We start from the raw sequence: 12,796 nt of genomic DNA on the forward strand, positions 1-12,796 counted from the left end.
GCAAGTTGAACGTTTCTTTCAGCCCTTTCAAGGTGTCACTCCATTGCTTTCTTGCTTGATTAGTTTCTAAGGTGACGTCTCTGAGACACTGTCTGCTGTAATCTTATCTTCTTTCTCTGTAAGTAGTGTCTTTTTTTCCCCCATCACTGGGTGCTTTTAAGATTTCCTACTAGCTTTCAGCATTTTAATAATGTGTGGCCTTGGTTTGATTTTATTTTTCTTGGATTATGTTGATCTTCTTGGATCTTTGGGTTTATAGGCTTTGTCCAGCTTGGAATTTTTTTGGCCATTTTTCCTTTTAAGGTGTTGTTTTTTTTTTTTTTTTTTTGGTACCCCTACTTCCTTTTAGCTATATATGTTTTAGACTGCTTGATACTATCCTATAGGCTCTACTTGGTTTTTTTGTTTAGTCCTTTTTTTCAAAATCTGCCTGCTTTAGAGATGATGTCTTAGGCCATTTAGACTGCAATAACAAAATCCTGTAGATTGGGTGGCTTATATACAGCAAAAATTTATTTTTCGTTATTTTATAGTCTAAGAAATCCTAGATCAAGGCACTGGCAGATTCAGTATCTTGTGAGGGCCTGCTTCCTGGTTTAGAGATGACAGCTTCTTGCTGTAACTTTATGTGGCGGAAAGATTTATACTATTGTTTTCCTTTAGTGGCCTTCTGACTTTAAGAACAGTGATAAGCAATAAAACTAGTGAAGAAGGGATAAAGTAAAGAAAGATTATGGTGTATTTTGTCAAGGTAGCTGAGGTTATGTGGAATTAGATGAGCCAGAGCTTAGGTCTTTAATGCAAATGGTGAAAGTTCAGGAGGAAGGAGTCAAAGAAATTAGTTTTTTGGTACTTTAAAGTAAGTGAACATTTGAAAGAAAATAAAAGCATTAAGGCCTCAGACAGAAGTAGAACTATGACTAAGAAGCAAAAGAATTCCTGGTCAGAAGAAATGAGGTGAAGCCTGCACATACATTAGAGTTTCTGCTTTCTGCATTGAATAAAGCAGAAGATGAAGTGGGTACAAACAAGCCAAAACTTTCTCTATATTATATATCCCAAAGCCCATTTTAAAATGTTGTTGATCACTCTAAATTGGAGTATGAAATGTGAACTAGATGCTAAGAAAAAGCTTTCTCTTGGGCTTTCCTGAAAGATAAAGTAAAACCCAGACATTAGCACACTAGCTACAGTCCATAGCGTCGCAAAGTTAATTTTATACAAATAAGAGGTTCAGATACAGTTAGGCATAATTTGAATTCAGAAATAGTTTTTTTCAGAAATTTATAATGATGCTTTTACCTCTATCATACCCTTTAACAATTTATGATAAAGAGTAAATTTCAGATCAGATGTATAGCATACAGATTCTGAATTAAAGGTGATACTTTACATTGGCTGTCAGTAATATCCTTAAAGGTAGTATTTCTACTCACCCACATACATTATAGAGGCAGTTTGGTTTTTTGTTGTCATTTAGTCGCTAAGTCGTGTCCACCTCTGTTGCGACCTGCCAGGCTTCTCTATCCATGGGAGTTTCCAGGCAGGAATACTAGAGTGAGTTGCCATTTCCTTTTCCAGGGGATCTTTCCGACCCAGGGATTGAACCCGTGGTTTCTGCCACATCTCCTGCATTAGAAGTGGATTCTTTACTGCTGAGCCATTGGGGAAACTCAGATAGTAATTGCCATATAGAGGCAATTACTCATAATTTATTTTAGTTTGTGATTTATCAAGTGTTATTAAATTTTTGGTGATGATGCAGACTTGATTTTTGTTGGTGGGAAAGAAACTCCTGTATTTTCGTCCTGGGCAAAGACAGAAATAATGTTCATTTACTTTTTTTTTTTTTTTTTTTTTTTAGAAACAAAACCTAAGAAATGCCTCATTCCACAAATAGAGAAATGATACTTGGCATTGTGGTGGGAACTGCCGGAATCAGCTTGCTGCTTTTGTGGTATCACAAGGTTCGTAAACCAAGGACAGCAATGGATTTGCCTAAATTTCTTTCTCTGGGTAATTCACTTGATTTGATGACTTGGCAAGATGAAGTGCTTAGTGGCCAAGGAACAACAGAGATCTTTCAAGGAAGGCAGCTTCAAATACTGCAGAAGTTAAACGAATTACTGACAAATATGGAAGAACTCAAAGAGGAAATCAGAGTTCTTAAAGAAGCCATTCCAAAGCTGGAGGAATATATACAAGGTGAACTTGGAGGGAAGGTAACTGTTCACAAGATAAGTCCTCAGCACAGAGCTAGAAAAAGAAGGCTTGCCACAGTTCAAAGTTCAGCAACAAGTAATAGTTCAGAGGAAGCAGAAAGTGAGGGAGGGTAAGTTTCTTTAAGATGTTTTCTATGTTAAATTGATTCTTTATTGCAGTATTGCTATTATTTAGGTATTTTCATTATACATTCCCAGTCATATATGCTGTTACTATTTAATAACAAGGCATTAAAAAGGAGTGATTGTTTTGGCTTATGTTATAATTAAAACCATATTCAGTGGAGGTCAGTATTTTAGTTTAGAGCTCATTGACAAAGAGAATGTAAGTAACTTACTAGTGCTGGTGGTGTCACATGAGTATGAGGAAGACAGTGATCGTTTGCCAACACGTGCAACCTGATTTTAAATGTGGCCAGTCTCTGACCCCTCATGTAATTAAGAACTGTCCAATAAGTGGTCCAATAAAACTTTCTGTGATCGTAGAAATCATCTAAATCTGTCTGCCCAGTATGGTAGCCACAAGCCATGCGTAACTCTTAAGCACTTGAAGTGTAGCTTGTGCAGCTGAGGAACTGAAAAGTTTTCATCTCATTTTATTGTAATTAATTTAAAATTAAACAGTCACATGGCAGCAGTGGCTACTGAATTGGGCAGTACAGACCTAAAAAGAGTCGAGAATGTACAAGTGACTCAGTTTCATCCTTACATGGGATAATTCATTGGATTCTAAAGTCAAGGCATGAATAATATCCTTTGGGGGAAAAACAAATGATTTATGAAAAAAAGGAATTGTGCCTGACTAGTGTTTCTAAGGAGTAAAATAGGAAAGTAAATAAGGATGCACTAGTGAATGTAACATAGCCTGAAATTCATCAGGGCAAGGATGTTTTCATCACCGTATTCCTAACACCTGTTCTTATGCCTACCACCATGTGTATGTGCCAAGTCACTTCAGTCATGTCTGACTCTGTGACCCTATGGACTGCAGCCCATCACGCTCCTCTGTCCATTGGATTCTCCAGGCAAGAATACTGGAATGGATTGCCATTCTCTTCCCCAGGGAATCTTCCCAACCCAGGAATCAAACCCTCCGTCTTCTGTGGCTCCTGTATTACAGGCAGATGCTTTACTGCTGAGCTGCCAGGAAAGCCGAGTAGATGACAATAACTATTACTTAAATTAATAGGTGATCTGCTGAATATGGAATTGGGAGAAAGAGGAGGGATCTAGAGAAAGGAAACAAAGAGAAGGGATTTAAAGGTGATTTCATACATGAAGAAATGCAAATGATTAATCAAGTCTTTTGAGGTCAATGCTTGTTGTTGTTCAATCCCCGAGTCATATCCGTCTCTTTGTGACCCCCTGGACTGCAATATGCCAGGCTGTCAATCTTTTACTTGTATTGCTCTATCAAACCATGGGTTTAAAATAATTATTTAGTTTTCTGCTGTCGTCCCGAGTGGTAGCTGCCGAAATGAGCAAGTTCATGAAACCCGGGAATGCGATGCTGGCCCTGGCCAGTCACTACTAAGGACACAAAGTGGTCATCGTGAAGAGCATTGAAGACGGCACCTCAGACACAGCCCACAGCCATGCCCTGGTGGCTGGAACTAATCACTCTCCCTGCAGAGTGACAGCTGCCATGGCCAAGAGGTCAAAGATCAAGTCTTTCGTGAAAGTTTATCATGATAATCACCTCAGGCCCACAACGTACTCTGTGGGTATCCCCTTGGACGAAACTGTTGCCAACAAGAATATCTTCAGAGACCCTGCTGTCAAATGCAAAGCCTGACGAGAAGCCAAGTTCAAGTTCGAGGAGAGATACAAGACCAGCAAGAACAAATAGTTTTTCCAGAAGCTTCAGTCTTGTCTGTCTTGTTCAGTCATTAAACCCCACCCCACCCCAGGCCAAAAAAATGGTGTTATTTGTATCACAGTGTTATATAAAGCTTTAGAAATCTCCCTTTCAAAAATTAGATTTTATTTAAGTTCAGGTTAAAGTAATACCCCATAATAAAATTCATTGTTTGTCCATTTCATTTGGACTTTAAGAGACTACATGGGCCATACAGCCTTGCTCAGTTAATAGAATTATCTGGTTTTCAAACTCATGTATTCTAGAAGAACCATTTGTTCTTGCTGGTCTTACGCTGCCCTAAAAATCCTCTGTGCTCTGCCAGTTTATCCCTCTCTCCCCTTAAACCCTTGGCAACCTCTGATGTTTATACTTTCTCTACTATTTTGCCTTTTCTAGAATGTCATATTGTTGGAATCATATAGTATGTAGTCAGTTTGACATCTTTTACTTAGTAATGTGTATTTAAGTTCCCTCTATACTTTTTCATAGTGCATTAATAGCACATTTCTTTTTAGCACTGAATAATGTTCCATTGTCTGGATATACCACAGTTTATCCATTCGCCTACTGAAGGACATCTTGGTCGGGTCCAAGTTTTAGTAATTATGAAAACTGCTGCAATAACCATTCATGTACAGGTTTTTGAGTAGACATAAATTTTCATCTCATTTGGGGAAATACCAAGGAGCATGATTGCTGGATTGTATGGTAAGTATATGCTTAGTTATGTAGAAAACCTCCAGCTGTTTTCCAAAGTGGCTCTACCATTTTGAATTCCCGTAAGCAATGGACTCCTGCTGCTGTACATCCTCACAAGCATTTGGTGTTGTCAGTGTTGGATTTTGACCATTCTAATAGGTATGTAATAGCATCACTTTGTTGCTTTAGTGTCTATTTCTCTAATGACATATCATGTGGAACATCGTTTCATATGCTTGTTTACCATTTGTGCATCCTTGGTGAGGTATCTGTTAAGGTCTTTGGCCCATTTTTTAAATGAGATTGTTCATTTTTATATTGTTGAGTTTTAAGAGGTCATTGTATATTTTGGATAACGGTCCCTTTTCAAGTCCCTATTCTTTGCAAGTATCTTGCAAATACTTTCTCTTAGTCTGTAGCTTCTCATTCTCTTGACATTATCTTTCTCAGAACAGAAGCTTATCAGCTGTTTCTTTCATGGATCATGCCTTTGGTATTGTGATTTAAAAAGTCATTGCCAAATTTATCTAGGTTTTCTCCCATGTTATCTTCTAGGAGCTTCATAGTTTTACATATTATATTTAAGTTTGTGGCCCATTTTTGAGTTCATTTTTGTGACGGGTGTAAGGTTGGTGCAGCCTCTCTCTCCAGGCCATTCTCTGGTTTGTGATGAGAAACTCTGAAGAATGAGGCAGTGTTTCCCTTCTGGACTAAAAACAGATTGCACAGATTTGGTTACTGCTTGCTCTAAAAGTGGGGGATTCCCTGAGCTTGGTGTGCCTTCTTTGAAATGCAGCTCACTTGATATTAAGAGTCTCTGGGCTCTCCGCATTGCCCTTGTGGGTCCTGAGGTCAAGGAAAACCAACATAAATAAGCGGGTGATCACACTGCTTAATTTGCTGTGAGTAGCAAAGTCCTCTGTCTCTTATGCAAGAATCATGTGTCTTCTACCAGCAACCATGAAACAGGAACAGATTAATTCATTTGAATGTTGGATAAAATTAGACTATAAACTGACAATGGTACGGTGAGAATTAGAGAGCTTTGAAAGGGATGTATTCAAGGGTTTCCCACAGAAGGTTGTTAGAAAGGGAACAAAAGCAAGATGTAGTATTACAGTATGCAGGATATGGAGAAGCTTGTTGAGGGAGTGTCTTATGTCATAGGTGGAAAAGGAAGAGGACGGTATTCTAATAGTTTTGTTAATCTTGCCTTTAAATGGGTTACAGTATAACAGTAGACCTCCATAATCTGTGCATGTGGCCCATGTAATTGGATGCCATGCTTAATTGCCAAGATAAATTTAGCTTTGAAGTTAGAATACACATTCCACAGTCACATGAATTGCAGTTTTTCAGAAAGATGAGCCATAGAACAATTTTATTTTAAACTGATGTCATTAGATTCTAGAATCTGCTATCATCATATTCTATGTTATTGCCATGTTAATTCTATATGCAGCTTAAGCATTCAGCATCTAACCTGTTCCACCTACACAGGACATTTTTATGGCTAAGGATGATGGCTTAGAAAGGAAGGGAAAGATTTGCTTTGTATTAAATTCAATATGGGAAAATGCTTAAGGTAAGCCTTTAAAAAGAAAACAAAACACGTCTCCGTATGTTTCATGTGCTAAAGAACATTGAAATGTTCATAAACCAAGCTTTAAGGCTTCCTTTAGTTTCCCACAGTAACTGAATATCTGGATATTTATCTGAACTATTCTCTCCAGAGAGCTTCTGCTTTATCCATGATTAATATTTTAAAATAGCATTAGCCAGTGGGGTATACGTTTATTGTACTTATCATCTCCTTCAAATCTGTTAGTTCACTAGTCTGAAACAGATATTATGACTTAATTATTTTAAAAACAGGAAGTTCCCCCTTTACCTACAGGGAACCCGTTTGTTTTGGTGCCCTCTATTCTATTTTCCCCTGACCTTTCTTTCTGCCTACCACCCTGAGTCTTTCAATTTATCTCCCCAAGGTTTAGTAGAGTGGGCAGGTACTGTGTAGGTAGTTAGAAATAATCTTTTAGACTTAGGCATTCTTTGGGGGTACATCTGGGTAACCATCAACTTCACCTGTCTTAATTTCTTATTCCCTGTTTCCATATTGATAAGGTAGCTATTATTCTTCAGGACGCTTGGCAGGTTTCCACCTGTGCTCCCTGTTCTTTTTTCCTCATTTGACACTTTTCTCACTCCAGTTGCTGCAAAGAGGAGCAGAACTGCCAACCAAAACGTCCGGCAGATCAACTTACTTCAGACCTCCGGCATCGTGGAGCCTCTTCTGTTATTCAGCCAACAAAATTTCTTGATTTTAAAGCGGCTCATCCTTCTCTGATGCTTAAAGGCAGTTCACGTAAAGGAAGTAAAATTTCCTCATCTTCATCAAGCATGTCTTTTTACTCAGCTTTCCTTGAAAGAAGACATTCTTTATTTCCTAAATTTCGGAAAAGCAGTACGTCCCTTCATTGTGTACAAAGTAGAGCTAACTTTGATTCTGAAGAAAAAACAAGCTTCAGTGATTTAAAGTCGGCCTCAGAACATTTTCACTTTAGATCCAGAAGTGTTTTCTCTGCCCCAAAATTAAGTATAATTTCCTGTTATGAGACTGCTAGTACTTTTGATGCAAGTCGTTCATGCATATTTAATCCAAATGAAGTTGAAATCATTTCCAAAAACTCGAATATTACTGGTGCTGAAAAATATATACACTCCTATTCTCCTGAATATAACACTACATATTTTATGAGCTCTAAATCAAAAAGGAATTCCTCTGCCTGTCCGGACACTGTTGCTACCTTGTGTCAAAGCACAGCAACCGTGCTTACTCCTCCAAGTTTTATTTCCTGTTCCTCTGAACAACATGGAATTGACAATGATAATCAAGAAGGAGACCAGTTAAGAAGCAGTTCTGTTTATCCCTCTTCTCAAAGTCACAGTAGAAACACTTCTCCCTCTCAAAGTGTAACTTTCCCTATTCTCCATAATGTTGAGTTTACTTCATTTTGTAAAAATGCTAGTGGCTTTGCCTTACCTCAAAATGGTTACCTCAGATCCCTTTGAAGACAAAAACAATGCTCTCTCATTTAAAGATGAAGACAAATCTTCACTTAATGAAATTCCTAAAATAAGGTCAACCTTAGACTTTACCCTCTCTTGGAAGGGCAGCTCAAACAAGAAGCTCTCCCTGCAGGCGTAGTATATAGGCTATAGAAATCACTGCTCAGGTTTCAAGAAGTCTCCGTTGCTAAGCTTGATTGCACTTTCTGAAAAGGATTTCTACATTACAGTCTAAATTTAATGTTAATTTCTGTATTTTTTAAAGATAGTTTATTAACATTGGAATATGGAAGTCAACGATTATTCATCTGTTTCTGGCTTTTAACAGATTTACTGCTTACCGATTGCTTAGTCCCAAATTTCTGAGTTACTGTTGTAATGCTTTTGTGGTCTGAAAATAACATCAAGTTTTGATAAATAGGTCTTCTAAATGTGTTACATTCTTAGAGAGTTTAACATCTTCTTTTACTCTAGTCATTAAAATAGTATTCCCATATAATCTATAGATCTATATTAGTTTACTAATTCCTATTTATATCAGTCTTGCTAGCCCTATTTCTCATGCCAGACATCCCACTGATAGACAATGTTTTTATACTACACAAGGATCAAATCATAAATAAAAACATACTGTCAGAAATAGAATATATTGAAACCAGATATATTAATTAAATAGTTTTAATACACATTTGTGTATGTATATGAGAATTCAGAAGACTCTGAAATCAGAGATTTTTATGACTTTTTTAAAGCGAAAATTTTTAGATTTTTTCCAAAATTTTTATTTTAAAAAAAATTTTAATAAAATTTTTATTTTAAAACATGTCTCCAAAATTTTAATTTTGAAGTGAATATTTAGTTTTTTCCATTCTATTAATAAAGTTTATAAATATGTTTATCAGAATAACATGGAAAGTCATATAAGAATTAAAAATATTTAGAAAATAATTGGTTTCTGTAGAGGGAACAAATTTGAATTATTTTCAATTATTTGTCCTAATAAAATGCCCCCTAAGTTAATATCATTTGTACTAAGATAATTCTACTCTCATGTTTTTTTTCCTTTTAGTGTGTCATACTTCCTTTTCTATTTTAATTTTTTTGTTGTGTGAAATGCACACACAAAAGTTCATTATTATAGCCACTTTTAAGGTTGGTGGCATTAAGTACCTTCATACTGTTGTGCAACCATCACTATCTGTCATGAGTCGGACATAGCCGAGCGACTTCACTTTCACTTTTCACTTTCATGCATTGGAGAAGGAAATGGCACCCCACTCCAGGAGAATCCCAGGGACGGGGGAGCCTGGTGGGCTGCCGTCTATGGGGTCGCACAGAGTCGGACACGACTGAAGCGACTTAGCAGTAGCAGCAGTAGCATACCCAATAAGTAATAGCTCCCCAGTCCTCTCTTCCCCTAGCTTCTTGACAGCTGCTATTCTACTTGCTGTCTCTGTAAATTTGATAACTCTAGGTAACTCCTATAAGTGGAGTTATACAGTATTTGTCTTTTTGTGATCGGCTTGTTTCACTTGGCATAGTGTTCCCAAGTTTCATCCATACTGTAGCATGTGTCAGCATTTCCCTTTTAAAGGCAGAATAGTATTCCATTGTATATATATACCACATTTTTCTCATTCACTCTCTGTTGATGTTTACTTTGGTTGCTTCTACCTTTTGAATAATGAATAATGCTGCTGTGAACATGGGTATATAAATTATCTCCTCTAGACCCTACTTTCAGTTCTTTTGATTTACACCTAGAAACGGAATTACTAGATCATATGATAAATCTATTTTAATTTTCTAAAGAACTATCATACTTTTTTCCATAGTAACTGCACCATTTTATATTCCTCTAAGAACACAAAAGGACTCAAGTTTCTTCACATCCCTGTCAATAGTTGTTATTTTGGTTTTTTGATAATAGCTATCCTAATGAGGGTGAGGTGTATCTCTTTATGGTTTTGATTTGCATTTTCTCCCATTGTGTGGATTGCTTTTCACTATTGATTGTGTCCTTTGACACATTTTGAAGTTGTTTATCTATTTTTTATTTTGTTTGTGCTTTTGATGTCATATCCGAGAAGTCATTGCCAAATGCAATGCCATGAAGCTTTTCCTCTGTTCTCTCTATAAAGAGTTTTATATTTTTATGTTGCTATTTCTCGCTTCAATTATGCCAGTGTTTGCTTCATATATTTAGAAGCTCTAATGTTTATTATATATATGTTTGTTATTGTTATATATGCTTGTTAAATTGAATCTTTTATAATTATAAAATGTTCTTCTTTGTCTCATAAGTTTTAGACTTAGTTGATTTTATCTGATATTAATATAGCCACCCCTGTTCTCTTTTGGATATTATTTTACATTGAATATCTTTTTTCATCCTTTTACTTTCTACCTATGTGTCCTCAGTTCTAAAGTGAGTCTTTTATAGACTCCATACAGTTGATCCTGATATTTCATCCATACTACCAGCCTGAGTCTTTTGATTGGAGAATTTAATCCATTTACATTTAAATCCAATTACTAGTAGTTGCCTTCTTGTTATTTCTTTTCCATGTATCTTATACCCTGTTGGCCTTCATTCCCCCCTTACTCCGTTCCTTTGTGTTGACTTAATTTTTTTATAGTGATACATTTTTTTATTCCTTTCTCATTTACTTTTGTGTATATTCTACAGATATTTTTGTGTGTTTAGCGTGGGCATTATGAATAACATCCTAAAGTAATAGCAATCTATTTTAAACTGATACCAACTTAACTTCAACTGTATATAAAAGCTTTCTCCTTTACAACTTGACTCCCCTATTTATGTTATTGATATCACATATTACGTCTATATAGTTGTATAGCTGTTAGCTAGATTTATTATTATTTTTATACTCCTTTTTTTACATTAATACTTTTCTCTTTTAGATACTGTAAGAGAATAAAAATGGAATTATGAGCCAGAATTACAATAATGCTAATTTTTATATTTAACCACATTTTTATTTACTGTTACCAGAAAACTGTATTTTCATATGACTTCAAGTTAGTACTGCCTAATAGCCTTTGTTTTAACTTGAAGAACTCCCTTTACCATTTCTTGTAAGGCAGGTCTAGAGGTAATGAGCACCCTCATTTTTTTGTTTATTTGGGAATGCCGTAATTTCTCTATCATGTTTTCAAGAACAGTTTTCCTTTAAGGATCTATACCTCTTGGCTGATAGTTTTTTTCTTTCAGCCCTTTAAATATATCATCCTGTTGTCTTTAGGTTTGCAAGGTTTCTTCTGAGAAGCCTGGTGGTGATTTTATTGAGGATCACTTTGGAAATGGCAACGCACTCCAGTACTCTTGCCTAGAATATCCCATGGGAAGAGCCTGGTAGGCTACAGTCCGTGGGGTCGCAAAGAGTCAGACACGACTGAGCAACTTTACTTCTTTACTTCACTTCTTTTTTAATGATTTGCTTTTCTTTTGCTGATTTCAAGATTTTTATAATTTGTCATAATGTCCCTCAGTTTGAGTATGTGTCTTGGTGTGAATCTCTTTGCGTTCATCCTGTTTGGAGTTAATCGAAGTTCTTGTATTTATATATCCATGTCTTTCCTCAAATTTGGGGAGTTTTTGGCCCTTATTCTTCAAAATAAGCTCTCTGCATCTTTCTTTCTTCTCCTTCTGTGACTCTTATAATATATATATTGGCCTGATTTATGATGTTCCATAAAGTCTCCTAGGCTCTATCTCTTCATTCTTTTTTTCTTTTGACTCTTCAGACTCAATAGTTTTCAGTGTTTTGTCTTCAAATTTCCTGCTTCTTTCTTCTGCTTGTTTAAGTATTTTCTTGACCCTTTCTAGTGGAGAACCCCAGGGACGGGGGAGCCTGGTGGGCTGCCGTCTATGGGGTCGCACAGAGTCGGACACGACTGAAGTGACTTAGCAGCAGCAGCAGCAGCAGCAGCAGCAGTGGATTTCTCTACTTACTGCTTTTTATGTTCCAGAATTTCTGTTGGTCCTCTTTTTAGTAATTTCTAGCTCTTTGTTTTCTCTTTTTGTTCATTTATTTTCCCAATTTCCTTTTGTTCTTTCTCCATTTTTTTCCTTTCCTTAAATATGTTAAAGGAACATATTCAAGGCTGTTGTTTTAAAAATTGTTGTCTCAATAAGCACAAAGGCTGTATTTCTTTAGAGTCAGGTTCTGGAAATTTATTGTGTTCATTTGAAGGGCAGTCTTTCCCTGAACTTTGTATTCTTTGTGATCTTTTGTTGAAAATTGTACATTTTGAAAAAAATAGCCATCTATTCTAGATTTGCAGATTGGCTGTATACAGGGAAGACCCACTAATTAGCCCAATACAAAGGCTTATGGGCTTTTCAGGTCTTTCGTAGGCATTAGTTTTCTGTGGGCCTGAGTATGTGCTTTCCCCCAAATACATAACCATTTTAAAATATCTTTTCAATAAGAATCTCATTCTGTTCTTCTTGGCACCTTAGGTGTCTTATAACATTCCTCTCCCCATAATCTCTTGTGCCCAGGCATCCATTAGTCTATGGTTCCTCTGTAGCTCTCACATGTCACAGTAATTGCCACAGCTTTCACTGGCCTCTAATATGATTGCGCATATTATGCCTTCATTTCTGCCTGAACTCTAAGGAAAGCTAAACAGAAACTAGTTTTCTAGGAAGCCCCTCAACATGCTAGAACATTGCAAACCAGATGCACTCACTTCCTTCTGTCCTAAGGGAGGAGCTGAGAACTGCATGACTCTTTCCCAGCCATGCTGTGCCATACCAGGGAAGGGTGAAGCAAGGGCGAGTGAAAACACTGAAGTGTTCTGCCGTTTGAATATGGGTTTTTGTTGATTGCTGCAAATCCTTGAGTACTTTTTAGATCTCCCACAAAGCTGTTTCAATCTGTCTGTCGTTGTTTAGTGTTTCCATGGAGGAATGAGG

General features: G+C 36.6%; 1 protein-coding gene across 1 annotated transcript in view; it reads left to right on the forward strand.

Moving 5' to 3' along the window:
- Positions 1–6,350: 6,350 nt before the first annotated feature.
- Positions 6,351–12,796, forward strand: part of RMDN2 (regulator of microtubule dynamics 2) — a 54,713-nt gene continuing 48,267 nt past the window's right edge. The window contains exons 1-2 of the mRNA XM_052649341.1: positions 6,351–6,367; positions 6,993–7,688. Of these exons, the coding sequence (XP_052505301.1) occupies positions 6,351–6,367; positions 6,993–7,688 (713 nt within the window). The remainder of the gene's footprint in view (positions 6,368–6,992; positions 7,689–12,796) is intronic.

This window comes from Budorcas taxicolor, chromosome 11 (genome assembly GCF_023091745.1).
Source record: "Budorcas taxicolor isolate Tak-1 chromosome 11, Takin1.1, whole genome shotgun sequence".
NCBI lineage: Eukaryota > Metazoa > Chordata > Mammalia > Artiodactyla > Bovidae > Budorcas > Budorcas taxicolor.